The 20,720-nt window shown below is 37.3% G+C and overlaps 6 protein-coding genes across 7 annotated transcripts; 2 read left to right on the forward strand and 4 right to left on the reverse strand.

Annotated features, from left to right (window-relative positions):
• The first annotated feature begins 128 nt into the window (after positions 1 to 128).
• Positions 129 to 3,199, forward strand: LOC132193149 (uncharacterized). Its single transcript, XM_059613585.1, has 8 exons — positions 129 to 375; positions 508 to 686; positions 980 to 1,131; positions 1,191 to 1,554; positions 1,616 to 1,882; positions 1,941 to 2,300; positions 2,365 to 2,623; positions 2,682 to 3,199. Exons 2-8 carry the CDS (start codon positions 649 to 651, stop codon positions 2,931 to 2,933), a joined length of 1,692 nt encoding a protein of 563 aa, XP_059469568.1. The 5' UTR covers positions 129 to 375; positions 508 to 648; the 3' UTR covers positions 2,934 to 3,199.
• Positions 3,200 to 4,098: 899 nt separating this feature from the next.
• On the forward strand, positions 4,099 to 7,466 carry LOC132192863 (uncharacterized). Of its 2 annotated transcripts, none has more exons than XM_059613047.1 (8): positions 4,099 to 4,285; positions 4,525 to 4,602; positions 4,671 to 4,837; positions 4,908 to 5,292; positions 5,385 to 5,663; positions 5,719 to 6,069; positions 6,131 to 6,371; positions 6,519 to 7,466. In XM_059613047.1, the coding sequence occupies exons 2-8, from the start codon at positions 4,577 to 4,579 to the stop codon at positions 6,885 to 6,887; spliced, it is 1,818 nt and encodes a 605-aa protein (XP_059469030.1). In that variant the 5' UTR covers positions 4,099 to 4,285; positions 4,525 to 4,576; the 3' UTR covers positions 6,888 to 7,466. The 2 variants fall into 2 exon arrangements, with proteins under 2 accessions (XP_059469030.1, XP_059469029.1); XM_059613046.1 differs by having other exon boundaries at positions 4,277 to 4,390; positions 6,519 to 7,465.
• Positions 7,467 to 7,953: 487 nt separating this feature from the next.
• LOC132192864 (uncharacterized) lies at positions 7,954 to 11,068 on the reverse strand. The gene is made up of 9 exons (XM_059613048.1): positions 10,815 to 11,068; positions 9,912 to 10,214; positions 9,666 to 9,851; positions 9,443 to 9,604; positions 9,269 to 9,385; positions 8,956 to 9,210; positions 8,674 to 8,895; positions 8,255 to 8,617; positions 7,954 to 8,197 (listed from the first exon to the last, which is right to left on the reverse strand). Exons 2-9 carry the CDS (start codon positions 10,170 to 10,172, stop codon positions 8,042 to 8,044), a joined length of 1,722 nt encoding a protein of 573 aa, XP_059469031.1. The 5' UTR covers positions 10,173 to 10,214; positions 10,815 to 11,068; the 3' UTR covers positions 7,954 to 8,041.
• Positions 11,069 to 11,768: 700 nt separating this feature from the next.
• On the reverse strand, positions 11,769 to 16,630 carry LOC132192867 (D-aspartate oxidase). Its single transcript, XM_059613050.1, has 7 exons — positions 16,421 to 16,630; positions 13,271 to 13,478; positions 13,092 to 13,215; positions 12,886 to 13,028; positions 12,516 to 12,660; positions 12,172 to 12,462; positions 11,769 to 11,998 (listed from the first exon to the last, which is right to left on the reverse strand). Exons 2-7 carry the CDS (start codon positions 13,465 to 13,467, stop codon positions 11,873 to 11,875), a joined length of 1,026 nt encoding a protein of 341 aa, XP_059469033.1. The 5' UTR covers positions 13,468 to 13,478; positions 16,421 to 16,630; the 3' UTR covers positions 11,769 to 11,872.
• On the reverse strand, positions 13,559 to 16,373 carry LOC132192866 (SRSF protein kinase 3-like). Its single transcript, XM_059613049.1, has 5 exons — positions 15,392 to 16,373; positions 15,013 to 15,255; positions 14,681 to 14,953; positions 14,240 to 14,413; positions 13,559 to 14,167 (listed from the first exon to the last, which is right to left on the reverse strand). Exons 1-5 carry the CDS (start codon positions 15,581 to 15,583, stop codon positions 13,763 to 13,765), a joined length of 1,287 nt encoding a protein of 428 aa, XP_059469032.1. The 5' UTR covers positions 15,584 to 16,373; the 3' UTR covers positions 13,559 to 13,762.
• Positions 16,631 to 16,841: 211 nt separating the features above from the next.
• Positions 16,842 to 20,534, reverse strand: LOC132192861 (N-acetylneuraminate 9-O-acetyltransferase). The gene is made up of 13 exons (XM_059613041.1): positions 20,226 to 20,534; positions 20,039 to 20,135; positions 19,717 to 19,987; positions 19,541 to 19,660; positions 19,354 to 19,491; positions 19,062 to 19,297; positions 18,822 to 19,007; positions 18,624 to 18,772; positions 18,346 to 18,515; positions 18,058 to 18,294; positions 17,894 to 18,000; positions 17,624 to 17,840; positions 16,842 to 17,535 (listed from the first exon to the last, which is right to left on the reverse strand). Exons 1-13 carry the CDS (start codon positions 20,362 to 20,364, stop codon positions 17,191 to 17,193), a joined length of 2,412 nt encoding a protein of 803 aa, XP_059469024.1. The 5' UTR covers positions 20,365 to 20,534; the 3' UTR covers positions 16,842 to 17,190.
• Between the last annotated feature and the right edge of the window lie 186 nt (positions 20,535 to 20,720).

The raw sequence follows: 20,720 nt of genomic DNA on the forward strand, positions 1-20,720 counted from the left end.
CTGCCTGTACTGGGAATCGAGCCTACAATCTCCGGGCTGGTCAATCAACTCAAATTATTTTCCCGCTCTGAATAACATGGTGCGCCATCTACCAAATCTCCTCTACAACTTACAAGACACCTGCAAAACGAGACAACAGAGGGTGAATTCTCCCTTCTCCCTTATTTGTTATTTTCTTGGTTTTCTTGTAAAAAGCCAGGTGCGGATGTGCGGAACTGCGGACGCCGCCAACAGCAGATGTTTGTCAGACAGTCAGGCGTCTTGAAAAACGAACAACTGCCTCCTAATTTTCGTCAATTTTCTTAATTCAATCCTAAATTATCCAGTTTTGATTCCCGTTGAGACTGCTCTTCATAGCCAGCAATTAATTTTCAGGTATGATCAGAAAATTTTTCAGTTGAAGACCTAAATTAAGGCGTACGAAGTAAGAAAATAATTTGTGTTGGAGGCTTTATGCATAAAATGGCGCGCTTTTGGAAAATTCATTATTTTGATTTTTATTTGCAGCTCGATGACACGAATTTTGGTATCTGGCAATTCCAAAGTTTAATTTCTCCCTTGTCCATCGTGTAAAGAGGGAAATAAAATTGTGGATTAAAACAAAAATAAAAAAATCACCACGCTGTGTAAAAGTTGCTGCCCGGAGAAATGGACGTCAATAATTACTGCGACTATCAAAACATGAGGTATATAAAAAATAATCTTATTAATAATATATAGAATAAAAAATTATGGTGTGGAGTTTCAAATTCTTAACAATATCTGCCCTTAATTAAAGCTAAAATTAATAGAATACACAGTCTCGATGGTGGGTAAATTATTCTGGGCCTTACTTGGGCCTGGTCCGATTTTTGGATCTCCTCAATTATCCATTTATTTTTAATCAAAATTCTTAATAATTATATATTTGCATAGTATAAATTTTTAACATAATTTCAATTAAAAAAATTAATCTGATTTAAAATAAATTATTTACCAGCTCAACTCAGAGGTCCGAGCTTGCAAACAAAATTCGATTAAGACGAAATTTAGTGGCTTTACCTGAGAGTTTATTCAAATTGTCAATCAAAGCAGTCTTTGCCAATCGTGACCTTTTCTTCGACCAAGAGCAAAATCCATTCAGATATTTGCGTAAGTATTTACAAATTTTATGGGATTTGAGCACAATTTAAAGATGCTCTGCATTTTAGCTTGCTCTGTAATCCAAGAGTTCCTCGCCTTGATTGCAAAAGAGAGACACCCCAGAGGAGGACTTATTCCATACGCTCTCGAGACACAATTTGTTCTGAAGCTCCTGAACCCCAATGTTACCCAACTCGACCTTGGCAAATTTAGACAGAATATCCAGTCGGAGTACGAAATTTACAGGCACCTGGTGGAAAACTGTCCCAAAATAGCTAAGATTATCAGGACGCATAAATTAATTGACTTGGAACCTGTGTTCCCCATGGAAGACCTGCGTCAGTGGAAAAATCTGAAATACATTGGCCTGTTGAACTGTATGTGCACCAACCTGAACCTGCAACAAATACAGGAAGAAATTCCTCTGCTTGTGTAAATTTTCTCACTTTTTCATAATTTAGATTTTTTCTTAATTTGGATTTTCAAATTTCAGTGGATTGGAAGTGTCTATGGAAACCCTGACTGAAAAATCGGTGGAGCATTTTTCTAAAATGCAGCACCTTCAACATCTTGCCATACAACCAGGGACGAGAGAAAAGTCGGTTGATACTAAACTTTTGGTGATGTGCGTTGGCAGCGTTCCAAAATTGAAGACTTTCAAGCTCCATAATTTTGGTTATGATGAAAATGAGGGAGATCGATTCATAACTCTGTATGGAGAATTATTCCCGAAAAAGAAAATCACCATTGACTTCATAAGGTATAAAAAGAGATATTTCAAGAGGGCAAATTTTAATAATTAATTTTGTTTATTATAGGGTGAGAACTCCTCTAGTTTTGTGGCCAGCGTGCTTGCACACCAATGTCTTGGCTATCGAGGAAGTCGAAAACCAAGACCACCAAGACGCTCTCGAGAACTTGGTATCCATGCCACTCCTCCCGAGAGAGGTTCGAGTTAATATCGACAGAAGTGTTGTCTACCCGATCATCAATAAGATAGGAAAGAAAATCCGAGTATTGACCCTGAGTGGTCCCTCTTTTGGCACACCTGCAAGTTTATACAACATTATTGAAAAGTGTCCAAATTTGGAAGTTCTAAATTATAACAAATTAGTCCAAGCCCAGTTTGAAGATGTTTACAGACCTTTGCCACTGAGCTACTTCAAAAATTGGAAAAAGTACAGATTGCATTATGCTTGCATATTATATTATATAATCAACAATTATTATAATGATTTCCAGATTTTCTATGTGTGACATCGGACTTTTACAGGACATCAGCAAACCTGATTTTGAGGATAACACGATCACCAATTTTGACCGTATATTCAAGATGTTTTTGCTCGGGACGGAAAATTACAATCGTAAGCTGGAGGTCCTGACCCTTGCCCAAATCAAAATGCTGAACGAAGCTTTGGTGGAAAGCCCGTTGTGCCTCAACAACTTGGAAGAAGTTTGCGTCAACATGTACAGGACCAGCATTGTGGAGCCTGCACTCCAAGTAAATAATTTTTTTTTTTATTGTTGGTCAATGTACTTATTATTTCTGTAATATTTAGATGCTTCAAAGTCTGATCTTCCGCTCACCTTATCTCAAGAAAATTGTGGCTTGCATTTCCAGCTTGGATCGTGTAGCTACTCACCGAGTCCTCACAAAAGACCACAAATGGTTCACCCAGTTGACGGGGGAGGTTGGATTGCATGTCAAAGTTGTTTACACTGGTTCAGTCTTACCAGAATCTGACATCTATCTAGATTATTTACCAGCCAAAGAATTGCCAGACGAGGAAAACGAGGTTGTATCTGTTTAATTTGGTTGCTATTTTTTTGAGGCAAAAAATTAACTTTAGAGACGAAGAGAATTATAATTTAATAACTATAGTTAAATTTTTTGGCATGACATTCCATTTTCTTATGCCAAAAGTTTTTCTTACACAAAATAAATGCTCATGCACACTTTTGTAGCAGTTATTGATTGAAACGAACAAGTGTTTGACGTATTAATAAAATTACCAATTCGCAGAAATGTTATGCAGAAATATATCGGACTAAATAAATTAGGAATTCTTCTTTAAATCAATAACTTGGGTATCTTTTACTTTGAATATTTTGTTTTTTATGGTGATTAAAAAATAAATAAAAAAAAAGTTTAGTTGTAATTATCTACTTTATAAGAAATAATTATATGAAAAAAGGAAATTTGTGTTTTGCATAAAAGATAACATATTCAGGGCAGGGAAATTTAAAAAAGGGTGACCCTGTGAGTGACTTATGCAGTTATAGAGGGGCTCTCAACTAATGGTGGGTGGCGCTGGATGCAGTGGAAGGAGGTCAACATCAACCATACTGTTACAGTGGATATTTTTATATCTCTCTTTTTGGTAAAAACGGCAAACGCAAATAATCTTAAATGAACACAATACACATATAGTCATGTTTGGTGTAAAATTGAAATTTAGAGCTAATATTATAATTATTTTAGGGAGAAAAAAAATTTATTTTCTCCATAAAATCTATAATACATTTCTAATATTTCAACAGATATAAAAATTATCATTCAAGCAGCATTATTCATTTTTTAGCAGCAACGCAATAGGAATTTTTCTCGACTACTATATCTCAAGTTCAAGCAGTGTTTTCTAGTTATTATTATTAGTATTATTCATCAATGTACATACGGACATCAACGGAGACCTCAAAGACAGAAATTAAAAAATAATTTATTTTCAAATTCTTGTTTATTTTAATATTTTTTTTATTTATTTTAATTGATGGAGAGTAAAATCGGAGAGTGGATAAAAAAAATACAAAATTTTGCATCCACGAATGGCTTTTATTTATATGGAATATGGAACTCGAAAAAATGCAAGATCCCAAGTCCCTAATTTAAAGTGGCGCGCGCCTGGGCCTGGAGCAGCACTAGTAGAGCATTCACCACCTTTGTTTATTCCTTCATCTCTGTTCACCACCACAGACTTTTTAACAGTCTGTGTACACCACAATATAGCAAGTGGTTCGCGCCCGCTCCTTTTTTGTGCCCGTTCACCTGCGTGCGCGCCCACAGCCCACACAACGGAACCAACGTTTGGGCTGACGGCCCGCGGACGGAACTACGTCTTCTTAGACGGAACGGAAGTGAAGAAACGAAACGAGAAACAAAGAGGTATGTAAAAACAAAACAGCAAAAAGCACATGTGCTCTGGTTCTGCTGCGCTCTTTTTGCTAAAAGAGCTTCTAGTAATAATGAACATAAACAATCAATTAAAAGGTACGTGTATAAATGTGCGGTGCAAACTAATTAAAAGAAAAAAGAGCAAAAGATTAGCGAGAGATAGAAAAAAATCAAACTTTGTATGACACGACAAAAAATTCAAACTCACACCAAGCTTTTTTCTCTTATAGAATAATAGAGTTTTAGACGCGCACACTGTGGGCTCTGTGTTTTGTGCGAAAGATGGACGTTGACTTGGAAACTTTGAGGTAATGTAGTATTTTTTTTTTTTAAATACAAATTGAACTTTAATGCATTTTGATTGTTAATTATATAGCCAGGAGGAATTGCTCAGATTGGCTGAAAAAGTTCAAAAGATGAGGTATGCAGCTGCAAAGCCAAAATCTCTGAAGATTTTGACGATGAAGTCGATTGTATCCAATTGGGAGTTTTACCACAATCTATCATCAGAGAAATCTGTAAATCTTCTGGATTTATACATGCGTATGAATTATAACTCAAAAAGCTTTCTAACATTGGGGCGTTTTATACTAAAAATTAAATATTTTTGCAGCTAATTCCATTGTACAAGACTTCTTCGATAAAGGAAACCGTTTGGAGCTCTATCCTGTTGGTGAAAACAATTCTTATCCAAACCCACAAATTTGCTTTGAATTTGTGCTCCTTCTGCTAAACAAAAACACAACTGAATTTGACTTCTACAAGAATATGGAGATTCATTCCTACAGGGAAGAGAGAATGATTTACTATCACATTGTGAAAAACTGTCCGAACATCACTAAAATTGTTTTAAGCAACACAGTGTACGCTATGAGCAAAATGAAGATCTGTACAGAAGAACTGCTTAAGTGGAGAAATTTGAAATACTGCGGCTTCCTGAACTTCATCTGTAACGAATGGCAACTAAAAACAATCCAGGAAAAAATTCCCCAGCTAGAGTAAATAACTAAAACAATCATAAACGAATTTATGGAATTTTTATTTAGAAATAAATTTGTTTGAAAACTTATATTTCCTGCAAATTTTTCAGGGGTTTGGAAATAGCTGTTTCCAATCGGTCATTCTCAGAGAAAGCAGCTGAGCATTTTTCCAATATGCAGAACCTCAAACACCTATCTATTTGTCCTGCCAGACGAAGAGGACAATATATTGCAATGGAGGTCATGGCAAACTGTGTAGGACAGACACCCAATCTCCAGACATTTCTACTTCTCGATGAATCCAATGGTGAAGGGAAAATGGGCTATAATTTCCTTCGATTGTACAAAAAGTTTTACCCTAACAAGAGCCTCACCCTCAAAAATCTTAAGTATTAGATCATCTCAAATATGTTTATGCGTGAAATGATTAATTTTCTACATTAGGATTTGGATGCCATTTGAAGAAGACTGGCCATCAAATGTAACTGTCCGTGAACTGACCATTAGTAAGGCACATCATACTAATGAACTGAGTGTCAAAAATTTGTCTGCAATGCCTTGTCCACCTGCAAAGCTCACGATCACGGAAGAGATCACAACCTTGGTTTACCCCCTCTTGAAAAAGTTTGGTCCGCAAATTTCAGAATTGAAATTTCAAGATTGTATAGAGCCAATCAACTTGTTCACTGTCATACAATGTTGCCCTAACTTAGAAGTGCTCTCCTGCTACTGTACGAAAAATAATATGTTCGAGAGGATTGAGCTGCCTCTTGAAAATTTTAAGAAGTGGAAAAGGTGAGCAATTTTTTAACAAAAACTTAATAAATAAAAGCGATTAATTGATTTCTCTGCGCAGATTTGCCATTCGTCAAATCAACGGACGCGCCGACGGTGTACTCTCGGAGGCTGACACAATTTTCAAAATGTTTCTGTTGGGATCTGAAAATATTGACAAACAATACCTCCACCTTCGCACTTATGGCCAAATCAAGATCCTGGCAGATTTTTTAAAAGAATACCCCAAAAGCCACTTTCAAACTTTGAAGAAAGTCAAAATTAATGTGGAAGACGAGCTTACCATTGAGCCTGCACTGGAAGTATGAACATAATATTATATAACCTAAATTAAATGCTTTAAATAATAGTGTAGCATAAAAATTAATTGTAGAATTTAACCAAGCAGCTAATAGTATTAGAGTATTAGCCAGCGCTTTATTTAAATAAGAACTTTTCTCAATTTTAAGGTTGCAAAAGGATTGATCTTTCACTCTCTTCAACTGCAAAAAATTGAGCTATGGTCTTCCATCTATTCCACAATTTTTTATACCAATTCAGAAATAATTCGAGAAACCCGGAAAAGGCTCGAAAATTTGAGAGAACTCTTCAAGATTGACATCTCCTGGGATCATTCCAACCACGCTACTACTGAGTGGGAATCAAATCATTGGGATGTGATGCACACAATATCTCAAGAGGGGCGGCGCTATATTTTGGAAACTGACGAGGACGAAGAAAGCAGTGATGACCAAGAGTCGACCACATCATCATCTGAAGAGGATACATGTGAAGGCTACAACTACTGGGTACCAAGAAAGCGATTAAAATTCTTGTAAGTACACTTAATGGTGCTCCGCAATGCCATCAGCAAGAAACGTGTTCAAGAAATTGAATGAAATATATAAAAAGTGACGAAACCACAGATGATGTGATTCTTTTTTAAACAGAGATATGTTAAATTGAACCCTCTCTATCATTGCAGTTGACAAATTTTTATTCGTCTCAATATACAAAGTTCATTTATTTACAAATTTTCTTACAATTCTAAGTCGGTAGGGTTGTTCTGCTATATAAGGGAATAAACATAAACGGGACGGCTGGTTTTTCTTAGGCAACAATAAACTGTGCGCCGAACCCCACAGGGTGCATCGTCTTAAGGGTGGGCTTTAATTTGACAAAAAATTAAAAAAACTCTTGCCGAAATCGTAAAAAGCAAAAAGGGCACCTGCTGCAATTGGCAAATACCATCACGGCCCCAACTAGTTTCGCTGGAAGTGCGATGTGCTCTGTTATAGGAACATAAAAAATTTCAGTGGGTTCCCTTTTTTGATTTGTTTAATATCATTGCTTTGAGGTATATTTCAAATTGGAGCCCACCCATAGAAGAAGGGCCCTGTGGGGTTAGGAGCACACTTTCTTGGCAACGAAGAAGTTCTTATGTTTTTTTAATCACCACTTTCAAATTGAATCAATACACAAAATTTGGTTTAGTAGTATTTAATTTTTAGATGATAATCTATATTCCTGGGAAAATACAAAATTATATTTTCTAATACTTGGACAAATTTGAAATTTCTCACTCTTAAGCCTAAATACTATTCACTTCCAAATGTATTATACTAAATATATTTAATTTACTGCCAACTGTTTGCACAATATAATTATGCAAAGCTTTAAAGAATACTTCATAATAGTATTATTTAAGTAGATCTTTGAACTTTGCAACAGGTACTGTTGGCTACAGGTGAATGAGAGCGATAAACAATTTGATTCTTTCCTCTCGAAACTTCTTCAAGACCAACTCATTTGTATTAAATTCGTAATTTAGATTATAGCGCATTTGAATAGCTTGCTTTTTATTATTGATCTTATTGAAGTTTTCAAATTAATTTAGTTTTTCAGTCATCTAATTGAATTTAAATTTCACTTTTCCAAAGCTTTTAGAGTTTCAACATTTTAGTAACGACAATAAGATTGCCTTGAGGTCAGCTCAGTAAGGCATATCATAGATCTCCACTAGTGGCGGCTTGCGTTGGTTACCTGGTGTGATGATGCGCAGGTTCACAACTCCATTGGCAGGAAGTTTGCTCCTCAGCTCGTCAGCAGACGAACAACCACCTCCATTGTAAAGAAGGCAAATTGTAGCCTAGAATGTTTATTTTATTTAATCTCAAATTGGAAAAAGTTTGATTAAAAATTCTACCTGTGGCGGAATATTTTTGAAGTCCATTGCTGAGGCCGCTGGGAACTTTTTGATGTTAAATTCAGGGACGGCCAAGAGGGTTTTGCCGTAGTCGATCAACAGTATGTCAGCCATTGTACACATTTTGCCCTGATATGTCCTCAAAACAGACGCCCTGTGAAACTCTCCAGACTTGCTATCGTCTATCATGGTGACCAGGTACATTTGTCCAACCACTAGATTCGGGCTCTCCTCTTGAAGGACTTGTGCACACTCAATTGGGAGTTGCTCTTTCAGCCACGCAACCACATTGGGTTGAGTTTGCACAAACAGCTCCATGTTGTCAGTGACATGAGAAATGACTACAGTCAGTTCCGCAGTAACCTGCCAATTAAAATTGTTAAAAATTTGAAATTAAATCTTTGGTGAATGCAGTTTACATTTGGAAGCTGCGGCTCCAGATAATCACTGAGAATGACTTCAGCAATCAGGTTGTTGATGGGCTGTTGGTCAATTTGGCCATACTCGTGTAAGGTGAGCTCTTGCACTCCCATGCGAATGGCGGAAAATGGTTTGTTCAGCAGGAGGTTTAAAGCCAAATTCTTAAAACGCAGATCTCCGGTGGCAAACTGGTGCAGTCCATACAGGCGCATCGTAACAGCCTGAAAAAAAAACATTGCTTATTTGCTTTGAAGAAAATTATTTGATTGAATTGCACATACCTGAGGTGGAATTTTCATGTATTTGCAAGGAACATGAGCCAAGTCAGCTAACTTGGTGGTCAAAGTCTCTCCTGAATCAATCAAAAATCCAAGGACGTTGTCTCGTCCGTCAAATTCGACAATTTTCAATCTGGCAAAATTGATGCCATTTCTGACCAAGCAAATGGAATCCTTGTGAACAAAGGTCATTCCAAACTTCACTTTTCCAGCTGCAACCGCAGTCGAGATATCAGAGCTCATTAAAAACAAGGCATCCTGTAAAAAATTTTGATGAGTAAAAATTTATTTAATATAATCAAATCATAAATATTACTGAATATTCAGTGCCCAAAATGTTGATCCAGATTTTGTCAATGTCTTCAACAGCAGTCACAATGACCTCCCAAATGTTGCTGCTAGGAAATTCAGGCATAGGCCTGTCATGGTTTCCCTAAAATAAAGTTGTCTTTAAATAAGCCTTTGAAAACTAAATTTCATTTTGGTAAACCTGGCACAACTCAATTATGCGGATGTTGGGATTTGGCACTTCAAAGAGATCACAACCTCTGGCTATTTCAAACCAATTTTCAGGCAGCTTATCTGTATATGTGGTGGAGTAGATTTCCTCCACTTTTTTGTCCCACAATCCATTTTTGCTCAAAGTCAGAATCTAAATTAGCAAAGACGTATAAAAATAAAATTATTTAAAGGTAAATTTCTTTTAGTCTCACTTTAGCAATTCTCTCCAGAACTTGCTCAAGTTGAGTGGCACTTTTAAATTCATGCTTTTGCATGGCGCCTTTCCTTTGCTTCAAAGTGTCCTGAAGTTTCGCAAGCAACAATTTGCTGGCGTGGTCCAAAGCTAGTTCTCGACGGTCTGCACGGAAGTACGGATCCTGACCAACGACTTCTCCAACCTACAAAATCAAAAATTTAGTGATTACCCAGGAAATTTAATAATTCAGTTAAAAACGCACATTCATCTTGCATGTAAACGATTTCTCATTTCCAATGGAGACGATCTTGGCAACAGGCTCGGGAAGGTTGTTTTTAGTGCACAGGTCTTTCAAGCTCCGGAAAGAAGGACACGCATTCAAATCTCGGGCTGGGAATCCAGTAAGAACTTCCACAGGCACTTGCGGGCTTTGTGGACTCTTGATTTTTGGTGTGCTTGAGTAGTTCGGAGATGTCCACCGTAGATTACTGTTATTAGAAGCGGGACGTCTTGATGTAGCCATTGTGAGCAAGAGCTATTTTCTCAAAGCAGATGAAATGATGCCCTATAAAAATAGGCAATAATTAATTATAATTATTATTATTTATAAATTTGAATTAGTTCTTATGACTAAACGCCTTTTACTTGGATAAGTCATATAAGAACTAATTCAAATTATTTCCCGTTCCGATTGGTTTCTTTGGGTTTTAAATTCTCAAAAAATATTATTTAAATGTTGCACATTGAAATTAATTTTCAAAAGAACTTTTGATACAAACATTTATATTATTTATGTGTAAGATATAATTGGATATAATGATCCGATATGTATATTTCAATTTTTGGTGGCACTGCATGAAGGTTTACGTATGTGTGATCAAGAAATTCACTCTAAACAATTAAATTAAATTGTTTAAAAAAAATTTAAAAATCATATATGAATTCTAAAATTTGTTTACATAAAAATTTAATAAGTTATAATTTGGCGAAAACCATCAGAAAAGGCAACAAAACCCGTAAAATAAGATACATTCTCACAATTTTTCCGCACCATTTTTCCTCGCGTTCTTAGCTGGGAATATGCGCCGTGTGTGTTATTATGTATGGAGTGAGATTAAGTTTACGTTCGGAATTGAAATTTTCAGAGAAAATTCACGCAACTCACCTCTCTTCTACAAACGACTGCCTTTCCAAATTCGCGGCTATTCAACCCAGAAGAAAATTCTAGACCTCGGCTCAGGTTAACGTGCCCGAATTCGAACTTTTCCGATTTCCACAGCAGCCAAAATGTCACCTTCTGATGCTTTCCGTCAGTTTTTGAGCGTTTCTGCAGCTCGCTAGCCGTGTTCGTGCGATAGATCGACGACCTTCGACTCGTTTCAAGTGTCGGTCGGATTCGGAAACGATGGAAAAGATGCAAAAATCTGTTTGTGTTCCAAGCGCTCCACCAATCAGGAGAGCGGACGAGCAGCTCCGTGACCCCGCACATGAATTCTCTACTGTTGAATTTCTGTGCTGCTTGTTGATCGAGTCGAGACTTGTCATAACTTGTCGTCTTGTCGGGGGTTGCGTTTTCTGTTCATCTGTTGTGCGCGCTATAGGCGCCGCGGCCTCCACTTTCGTTCAAACAAAGTTAAGAAAGTATTCAGATTAATTCGATTCATATTATCTGATGGACACCACACGTTGAGTTCTGCTCTTGCGCATTTTTGTAAGTAATATTTTTTTTTTTTAAATTTTAATTTAATTATGTAGTGTGTATTATTTTTTATCATTTGGTTCATTTATTTTTAAATCTTTTTTTCTACTTCATTCAATTTTAATTTCCTTATTTTAACACCAGCAGTCTTCGGCAATGCAAGGTTTGCGATTAAAAATAGAATTATTTATTTTCACATTTTTTTTATTGTCAAAATATTAATAAATTTAAATTTTTTCGCATAGGAAAATACTAAATATGGTATTGCTGAATTTTTTTTTTAGAAATAGAAAATTTTTGCAAAATATTTCATAATTGATGCAAATTTTTCCAATTTTATTTTCATGGAAGTATTTTTTTTTAATTAAAATTATTTAGCAATCATTAAAATGCTTCTTGTAAAAAATTTCTTCCAATGAATTGGGATTTATGTTTATTTTGTTACGTTTAAATTCAGAATTTCATTCAGAAACAAAATTTCCAATTTTCTTCACATATTTTGTCGACTTTAGCTTTAATTAATTTCAAAGTTTGCTGGCGATCGAACTGATGCTCGCTGCGTGTTGCTCTTTGAAAAGCTGCACTGCATGCATTGACGTGCCAGGGCTACTGGTAACTCCGTAACCTCCGTGTCCGTAATTGTGCACAACCTAAGAAATTAAAAAATGGATACGTCAATAATTAAATTAATATATTATCAGAGTTTAGTTAATTAAAATTAATTCAAAATAATTTTATTTTGGAACTTCAAATTTAAAAAATGAAAAAAAATATATAAAGGGGTGAATTTTTTTTAAATTTACAAATAAATAGTTATTTTTACCGGAAGATTTTTTCCTGAGGGAAGAGCAATCATTTCCGCCTCGACCCTGACAGGATCTCTGTGGGGTCGAAGGCCAACCCAGTCGCGGACAAACTCGGCCTTGGCCAGACTGGGCAGGACGGCTGAGCACCTCTGCATGATGTCTGCCTTGGTGAAGGGGCAGACGTTGAGGTCGTAGCTGCCGTAGTTTCGACACCCGCCCAGGGTTATCGTGTTCCTGTTGGGGATGATGTAGGTGTCAAAGTCGGACATGTAGCTCGCCTTTACCCACGGCGCCCGCACCTTAATCACCTGAGAGGGTTTTCATATTAATTTAAAATAAGATTTTTTCTCAAAATTTCAACCTGTCCTCTGATAGGGGTCAATTTGGAGTCGTTGCAAAGGTACTTGGCACCCAGACCGGTGCAGTTGATGACTGCGTCAAAATCTTCAACGTCCGAGAAAGTGTTCACTTTACGCTGCCTGAATTTTCCTCCTGACTGGGTTATCCTGTGTTAAATTTATTTAAAAATTTTAACTCTATTATAATTAAAAAAATTTATTAAGTTTTTCTTTTTTCATCTAAGAAATTTTTAAATTAAAAAAAAAAATCTGCAATATCTAATTCTCTTATATTATTTTTTTCTTCTTAATTGGTCTCTAAACAGAATTTAAAAATTGGAAAAAACAAGACAATTGTTAAATAATTTGTTAATTGTAATTAGCAAAACTTACTTTTCAATTGCCCATGGTTGATACTCTCTGCATTCAATTATCAGCGTTTTGTAAAACGAGCCCCACTTCCACCCTGGATATTCTTCGAGCTCATCTTCGCTCATTGCCCTGTACACAGGAACCACGGTCTCGAGTAGATGATTCTGCAATAATTTCATATTTTCGATCAGAATTAATGCGCTAAATTATAATATTAATAATGTTACCTTGACCATTCCCTCATTGTAATTAGAAAAATTGTATGCGGGAATTTGGAAAATCCCACTGTCCTCTCCTTGGCCAGTAATGCGCAGAGCATCGTAGAATCGATAAGAATCCAAAATCCATTTCCTAAAAATAGTTTTTAAAAATTTTTTGAAATAATTTTAATATATTAAAAATTTACTTGGTGATTTCGATGTTGGGTCCACTGAAGGAAGACGAAGGACGGAAAAGTCCCGCTGCTCCATCACTAGTGGTCTCTTGGTTGAATTTTTCAGCAATAATTGTTACATCCAATGTTGGAAATTCAGACTGCAGCTGAAGGGCAGTGTTGAGGCCGACGACCCCAGCACCGAGAATGCCCACTCTCTTGACTCCCATTGCAATTTAGACTGAAATATTTAAAAAAATATTGAAAATTAAAATATCGTTGAAATAGAAAAATATCTATTGTGAATTGTTGTTAAATAAATAAATAAATAAATTTTTCAATTTTATCAATATTATTTATTTTCAACAAGTATAACAATAAAAAATTGTCATATTATATGGGTAATTTAAATCCATGATGAATTAATTTTTACAAATTTTATCCATTAGAACTAAAATTTATCAATTTTTATGATTACAAACTGATATATTTTATGATAATTATTTGATAATTAAAAAACTATTTTCAGTTTTTCAGCCAAGGGTGCTGGAGAGCTTCGTAAGCTGTTGGCCTCTTTGTCCAGTCCAGATGAAGTAAATATTTTAAAAAGTCGGAAAATTTGCCCGCTTCTGTGGCATCCATCCCTGCCTCTTTCATCAACAAATCCTCGATTTTAGCACTAGTTTGTTTCAAATCAGGTCGTAGTAGTCCGTTCGACATGTACGTCCTTTTCGAGAGATGCCCTGCTAGGGCAATGTGCTTTGGCGCCGGACCCAAAAGGGCTTCGATCGAAGCAATGTGATTGTCAGTGGCCGAGCCATTCTCGTCAGCTTTCCCTGAGAAGAGGAAACGGCCGGTGGCCAACTCGTAGGCCACACAGGCCACGCTCCAGATGTCAGCAGCCGGGCCGTACTCGGCGCCAATTAAAACCTGTGCAAGTTTAATTATAAATATTAATTACGTGTGTGGTTCGTAATCGTAATAATTGTTTCCGGTCTTCACCTCAAAACAACGGTATTGCCGCGTTTGGATTTCGTCAGAAAAATGATTGTCGATGTAGCAGGCGTTGCCCAAATCTGCAAGTACAACACTTGAAGGGCCCAAAGGGTCGGCGGCCATCAAAAGCTGCCTTCTCATGTCGGCGTCATCTTTCAAGTTGGCAGGAAGACCGACGTCCTAATTTAAATAATTTTTAATAATTACATTTCTTGAAGTTAATGTTATAACAAGGATATTGTTGATTAAAAACTAGTATAATTGAATCTTTTTATTTGATTCTAACTATCAATATTTTGAGGGACGAGATGAAATATTAATATTTTTTCAATTCAATCTTAAATAATAATTTTAACTTATTCGCAACTCTCAGAATGCAATATTAAACAACTATTTAGTATCATCATTAACCAATTTTTAATTTACTTTGATTAATTTTATTTTAACCTCTGGTCCAATAATGTTGTGCCTAATTTTGTCCCAAAAACAGAGAGAGCGTCGACGTTGCCTCTGCGTCGTCAGGGTACTAGAGCACACAAATGAAGGCGGCAAGGGCTGCCCTGCCTCAACCAGGTCAAAGGCCTCGGCCGCCAGTCGTCGCACTTGGTCCTGAGTGGTGGCCAGCAAAATATTCTCTGGCTTGATATCACAGTGGATGACGCCGCATGCATTGTGGAGGTAATGCAAACCCTCCAGCACTTGTCTGGTAATTTGTTTTACCTATAGAATAAAATTGATGTTTTTGAAAATAATTACCAAAATATGTTGTAAATTTTTACTTGAATTAGAGGAATGCCTTTGTAGTCTGACTCGGCGACCAGTTTCAGGAGATTGACCCCCAGCACGTCAAAAACCATGCACTGGTGGATTCCATTTGGCCCCGAAACTTGAAAGTTGTCGAGCAGTTGAACCACCCTTTCAGCTCCGAGTATTCCTTCTTGAGTGTAACGCCTTCGGACGTCTAAAAGAAGTCTTATTTCATCTTTGGCCACATCTGTGTATTGCTGAGAACTTTTTACAACCTGGTAAAAAAAAATGCAGTAAATTAAAGTTTTAAAAATGATGAAAAGTGTTATTATATAAAATGATTTTTAATTAAAATTATAAAGCTCTCAGGTAGAAGTTTTTCTAAAGTTTTTAATTCTTTCAGAGAATTACCTTGATGGCAACAAATCTTTTCTCCAAAGTGTCCCACGCCAACCACACCGTGGAAAATTGCCCCCAGCCGAGTTTCCTCGTACAAAAGTACCGCCCCTGGTTGAGCCACTCGCCCAGAGCGAGAGGGTGGTAACCGCCCGGACAATAGTCGAAGGAGTCCTCCTGCTCGTCGTCCTCCTCCTTGGAACTCATAGTGTCGCAGTTTTTTCCACTACAGTGTCTAGGCTGTGTGCGGACCGAAGCGCACCGCGGTGCCCACTGGCCGCGAATCCTGCCCAAAGCGGATCTCGTCTTTCTTTTTCTTTCACTCCTGCAGCACTTGTACGGGTGCCGCAGAAAGACTCAGCCAGCTACGCACTCGCACATCTCGTGCTTTTTTATTGTATTAAATATACGACTCGTGTGCATGTGAAACCGTTCGGATGTGCACAAAAGCGTGGCGAGCAGGTGTCTGTCTACAAGTGCGCCCGCCGTGCGATTTTGCGCCTTGTCTGCCATTCCAATAGACCGGAATATTTTTATGTAATAAATCTACTCGAGCACAATAAACTCGAGTTTAATATGAGTCATTTGAGAGGACATTATTTGTCAAGACGACTACCGGAAATCTAACTGTTTTTGATATTCATTAAAAAAAAAAACATTAAATTGAGCAATGTACTTATATTTGTCTTAAAACTTAAATTTTGATTGTTAAAATGGTAAGCAAAAATATTAGCTGGCGTTATTTGAAAATCGCAAAATCATTTATTTTATTGAAAAGCAATAGTTATTTTCTCATATGTTATTTAATGAGCTTAGCATTGCCTATTTTACTTTCGATTATTTTTCAAAAACCTCCTTTACAAATTTTGTAAAATAATAGCATAAATTAAAATTACATTGAAGGCTAGCTATGTGTCAACTAAGTAAATTCTAAATTGAATTAGACCGAATGACTGCTTTTGCTGCTCTCAAAGCTCACTCGACGGTGAAAATATGAACAGCGAAAAAAGTAATAGAAATATATGTAATCGCATTGTACTGCACCTGGAAGCAGGTGGATTTTGTGTATGCTCCTGCACTGCAAAGGCTTCACAGTGTCGCACTCGACTGACTTTTGGTCACCGAGCAGCAGATCATCCAATGGCCAATTTAATTCTCTCAGCAAGGCCGCCAGCATCTGGTTGACCTTGCACAAGGTCGCCGCCAGTTTAGTTATCACCAAGTGGTCCTAATTAATTTATCGCTTATCGGTTAAAGGGGACTTTTTTCGTTATCTAGTTACGTTTTGGCAGATAATGGGGGAGGGGCGCGATTTACATGTGTGAAACAAATTAAGGGCGGACAGCGCACACCAACACGTTGGCATCATTTTTGGGGATTACTGACGAGTAACAACGTGACTGTCTGGAGGTGCCAATTAGGATTCTGCAACAATTAATACTAAACAAATAATTTTAGAATAATCGATGTAATATTTTTACGTAAGTTTGACTAATTGTAAACTCCTATAGTGACAGTAAGCTTAAAGTATAAATTTCTCAGTCTTGGTTATACACCTCGTACATTGAAGAATTATTTTAACATGAAAAAATTGTGCATATTTTTATCCACTCGATAAAAAGTCATATTTGCGCAAATTAATTGATTTAAATTTTTCCCAGTTTATGCACTTTCAGATCAAATTTCTACAAATTTGACTAGATTTATCAAACAGTTTACGTATTTTAATTTTTCTATGGCACAATTTTTCAACATTCTCATGTGCTGCTTAAAAGGAATTAACTAAATGCAAAATACACTCTCGTCAAATCAACTTAGAACATTCCGTCTCTGATTCCAATTGGCACCAAAACCACAAGGAAAAGGGCCACATTTCTGAGGGCAAGTTTCCAGTCGTTGGGCACTGCATAGGGTGTCAGAATTTTTGTCAAACTGTGCAGTTCATGGGAGGCGCACACAAATACAAAGCTGGTGATTAGAGAGTTAAGGACAGGGTAACCAGGCAGCAGGACGAGGACTCCGTGAGTGTCGGCTGCCAGCCACACATGGGACTGACACACAAAAAGTTCCAGGGCAATCCTACCAAACCACGCAAAGAATGAGGAGTAGCGGGTCCTGAGTGCACCCGACACATTTCGAAGCACAATGTAACTGACAATCTGAAAGTGGAAAATGGAAATATCCATAAATTATTGTTATAATTTATGCACAAGATGAAATAAAAATGAAGGTTTACTTATTACGTACCGGCACAAATACTGTGTAAGAGTGGATTTCGTTGCACTCCTGCTTGTTTCGGCACAGAAATGAAAATGTAGTGAAACCTCCAATGCCAACTAGAGAGGCCAGAGTGGCTGAGAGGGCAATACCAGGGGAGAAAAGGTTGCTGTGGTTGTTGTCGTCAAACAAATTGAGTCTCTGCGCAAGAAGAAATGCAAACGCAAACACACAGCCGAAAGACATACTGAAAAATTTGAAGTTAAAAAAACAGTTCAGATTTTTTTATTTGACACTCACCTGTATCTATCAAGCTTCCATCTAAACCACCATTCGTGAATGTCATCATCTGTAGTCACAAAAAGTGCTTTCCATGGTCTGGTCACAAAAACTTTTTCAAAGAAAACCTGAATTTTTTCCAACAGTTTTGAACAGAATTTATAATAGATAAACAAAATTCTCACCTCTGACATGTACAGTATGGTGATGACGCTGAACAGACCCACAAGTTTGATTACTAAATAAAAGTAGTGCAAGGGGTTGTGTTCTGTCGTTGTGGCTGTTATGTGCGGCGGCAAAGCCAAAACGACGTAGAGCATCACAAACCAAAATGAGATGAGAGGCACAAAATAGTAGAATTGATATGGTCTGTTCATTATCAGACACAGCACAACCGTCAGAAAGTTGAGTCTGAATAGGACCTGAAACCAATGGTTGGTAAAGGGATAATTTATTTTAAAGGCTTTACGAACCTGCAAAAGTCTGACCAAACTGGCATCACCTCTGTGCCAAAAGTAGCTGAAATGTCCGTAGCCAGAGAGGAACAAGTACGAGGAAACCATTACTCTAATGTGCATATAAATAGGCAAAATTCCACTAGCTCCCGTCAGATGGTAAACCAAAATCACAAGTTGCATCCAACCTAGTTGAAAAATTCATCAAAAATAAAAACACAATGTGTCAAAATTTAAATTGTAAAAAGTTATTTGCCTTTCTAAATAAAGAAGAATAAACAGAAATTAAAACATACCTTTCCATTCGTCGGTTTGGTCTCTGTGAAGAACTTTGGTGTATCGTGAGTCCTCAGTGAAAAATAATCCAAGAGCAAAAATGTAGCCGACCGGCAGCCAGAAACTGACTTGGGTGAAGTACTTATTTTCTTTCATAAAAAAGTTTGTCCTGCAATATCAATTTATAATTTACAGCCAAATAAAATAATTTAATAAACCTGTCACAGAGATAAAAGTAGCCCATGATGACTGCAAGTTTTGCCAGGGCGGTCACGATTTCTGTGAAATCGTCTTTATTCTCCATCACTTGGTGTTCGTCAGTCTGAACTCTGGAATATTGGACGCCACTTTTGCTCCATCGTTGGTACTTCATCCTTAGTCCCACCACAATAGCAGTGACACAACTATAAAACAATTGTTATTTTCTTGAAAGTAAGTTTCAGCATAAAAAAACTCACCAAACTCCCAATGCCGAAAAAGTTACAATCTGCAGGGTCGTCGAACTCTCTGCTGAACTGCAGCAAGTGCCGTCGTTGAAGTTCATGTGGTCATTACAGTACATGTTGAGCAGAATCTGCGTGTCATGCTTGAGCACCAAAGGGCTCAGATGCAAGCCGTCGTCACTCTCATCCAAATTTCCCTGCGCCACCAAACGAGAGCTGGACCACAACTCAGCTTTACTGTGCTGGAGGATCTTTTCAAAAGAGGTTGAAAATAAAAATTTAAATAAGATAAATATATTTTTTTTACTTCAATGGCTGCTTTGTTATAGAGATCGATCTGGTCATTTGTTATCATCGAGCGTGTTGGGTAAAGTTTGGCCGAGTTGACAGGCTCCTGCAGAGTCCACAAAACTCTCGAGTGCCTCTTTGACATGTAGTCTATTGCCTGAAAAGAATCGTGAATTAATTTACCACTGTTGCAAAGCCATAATTACCTGAACTAAAGTAGTCAAATTTTTAGAGTATTCGACAAGAGCAACTTGAGATCCGTTTGACTCCTTGATGGACCAGGTGGCCCCGCCCGCTACGATCACACTAGGTGGATGACCGCTTTGCTATGGATTAAATTTCCAGATTACTTTTTTTAACTGGACTAAATGTTGATCTCAACCTTCCAGTCGTTGAAGCTTTCAGACATGTGCTTGTTAACGACAGGGCTCCAGATGAACTGGACTTTGAGTCTGAGTTGGGCGTCCCCGAAAGAGAGGTCGGTGTGTGCGTGACTCTCGGGCTTGGCTTCGTACAGTAAGGAGGATGAAGTTTTAGAGTCCAATTGCTTCAAAAATGCTTCATACAGCTGACGGATCCTTGAGTCGCCCACAAAGACGAAATGGTTGTGCCGACCCAGAAAGGCCAAGTAACGGAAGCACCGCCGTGTGTCCCTAAAATTAAATTATTAATTATAAGGTCTCGGCTATTTAAAATATTATTACGTCAAAGTGTATTTGTGCATCATACAGCCGTACGGTTGCCATTCGGTGTCCCCTTTGTAACTTCCGTCCGAGAGCAGCCACTTGCAGGAATCAATCCCTTGAGAAAATTAAAAAGTAATTAATTTAATAAAAAAAATTGACAGCAAAATTCATCATTCAAAATTTTAAATTTGCCTAAATGAATTACCATATTGCAGATGCAGAATTCCATGATAACTGATGAAGCCGAGGACAACGACCAAAGCCAGCAACTTAGCGTTTTTTGAGTTGATTTGCTGCACAAAGTCGGCAGCCGCTCTGTCCTTTCCGAACGAGTCGTTCTCCATTATTTCTGGCTCACGCTCGGGCAGTCATCCGGACTTTTCCTCAAATTGGACGAGGCCACGCTTCAGTGGCTGTATTTTGAACAAATTTCAAGTTTGCTAATCAAATTATTATGGAAATTTCCGATTCCCAAACTCGACTCGACGATTTAAAATTGCATGCCGGAATACAAAAACAAAATATGACCAGTAGAGCCACCTGGCGGTAAAAAGGTCGAAGGTGGATATTTAAAATTGAAAGGCGGGATGTACTTTTTTTTATGACCGCTCGGGTTTCACTATGAATACAACTAGACAACACACGTGGGCTGGATGAAGGCCATAATATCAAAGGCGTAAAATGAAGATAAAATCAGATC

This window comes from Neocloeon triangulifer, unplaced genomic scaffold (genome assembly GCF_031216515.1).
Source record: "Neocloeon triangulifer isolate White Clay Creek 2 clone unplaced genomic scaffold, ASM3121651v1 ptg000003l, whole genome shotgun sequence".
Taxonomy (NCBI): domain Eukaryota; kingdom Metazoa; phylum Arthropoda; class Insecta; order Ephemeroptera; family Baetidae; genus Neocloeon; species Neocloeon triangulifer.

Excerpts from the sequence above, each read along its gene's own strand:
- LOC132192863 (XM_059613047.1), top strand. The coding sequence starts at position 4,577 with ATGGACGTTGACTTGGAAACTTTGAG. Across the intron at positions 4,838-4,907 it reads TCTTCTGGATTTATACATGC|CTAATTCCATTGTACAAGAC; the intron begins GTATGAATTATA and ends ATATTTTTGCAG. Across the intron at positions 6,070-6,130 it reads AATTTTAAGAAGTGGAAAAG|ATTTGCCATTCGTCAAATCA; the intron begins GTGAGCAATTTT and ends TTCTCTGCGCAG.
- LOC132192866 (XM_059613049.1), bottom strand. The coding sequence starts at position 15,583 with ATGAGTTCCAAGGAGGAGGACGACGAGCAGGAGGACTCCTTCGACTAT. Across the intron at positions 14,954-15,012 it reads AAGGCATTCCTCTAATTCAA|GTAAAACAAATTACCAGACA; the intron begins GTAAAAATTTAC and ends TTTATTCTATAG. Across the intron at positions 14,414-14,680 it reads ACAACATTATTGGACCAGAG|GACGTCGGTCTTCCTGCCAA; the intron begins GTTAAAATAAAA and ends TATTTAAATTAG.
- LOC132192861 (XM_059613041.1), bottom strand. The coding sequence starts at position 20,364 with ATGGAGAACGACTCGTTCGGAAAGGACAGAGCGGCTGCCGACTTTGTG. Across the intron at positions 19,492-19,540 it reads ATTTGACTACTTTAGTTCAG|GCAATAGACTACATGTCAAA; the intron begins GTAATTATGGCT and ends GATTCTTTTCAG. Across the intron at positions 17,841-17,893 it reads TGGAAGCTTGATAGATACAG|TATGTCTTTCGGCTGTGTGT; the intron begins GTGAGTGTCAAA and ends CAAATTTTTCAG.
- LOC132193149 (XM_059613585.1), top strand. The coding sequence starts at position 649 with ATGGACGTCAATAATTACTGCGACTATCAAAACATGAG. Across the intron at positions 1,555-1,615 it reads GAAGAAATTCCTCTGCTTGT|TGGATTGGAAGTGTCTATGG; the intron begins GTAAATTTTCTC and ends TTCAAATTTCAG. Across the intron at positions 2,624-2,681 it reads TTGTGGAGCCTGCACTCCAA|ATGCTTCAAAGTCTGATCTT; the intron begins GTAAATAATTTT and ends TGTAATATTTAG.
- LOC132192867 (XM_059613050.1), bottom strand. The coding sequence starts at position 13,467 with ATGGGAGTCAAGAGAGTGGGCATTCTCGGTGCTGGGGTCGTCGGCCTC. Across the intron at positions 12,661-12,885 it reads CAACCATGGGCAATTGAAAA|GATAACCCAGTCAGGAGGAA; the intron begins GTAAGTTTTGCT and ends AATTTAACACAG. Across the intron at positions 11,999-12,171 it reads CCTCAGGAAAAAATCTTCCG|GTTGTGCACAATTACGGACA; the intron begins GTAAAAATAACT and ends TTAATTTCTTAG.
- LOC132192864 (XM_059613048.1), bottom strand. The coding sequence starts at position 10,172 with ATGGCTACATCAAGACGTCCCGCTTCTAATAACAGTAATCTACGGTGG. Across the intron at positions 9,852-9,911 it reads CGTTTACATGCAAGATGAAT|GTTGGAGAAGTCGTTGGTCA; the intron begins GTGCGTTTTTAA and ends TTGATTTTGTAG. Across the intron at positions 8,198-8,254 it reads TCAAAAATATTCCGCCACAG|GCTACAATTTGCCTTCTTTA; the intron begins GTAGAATTTTTA and ends TAAACATTCTAG.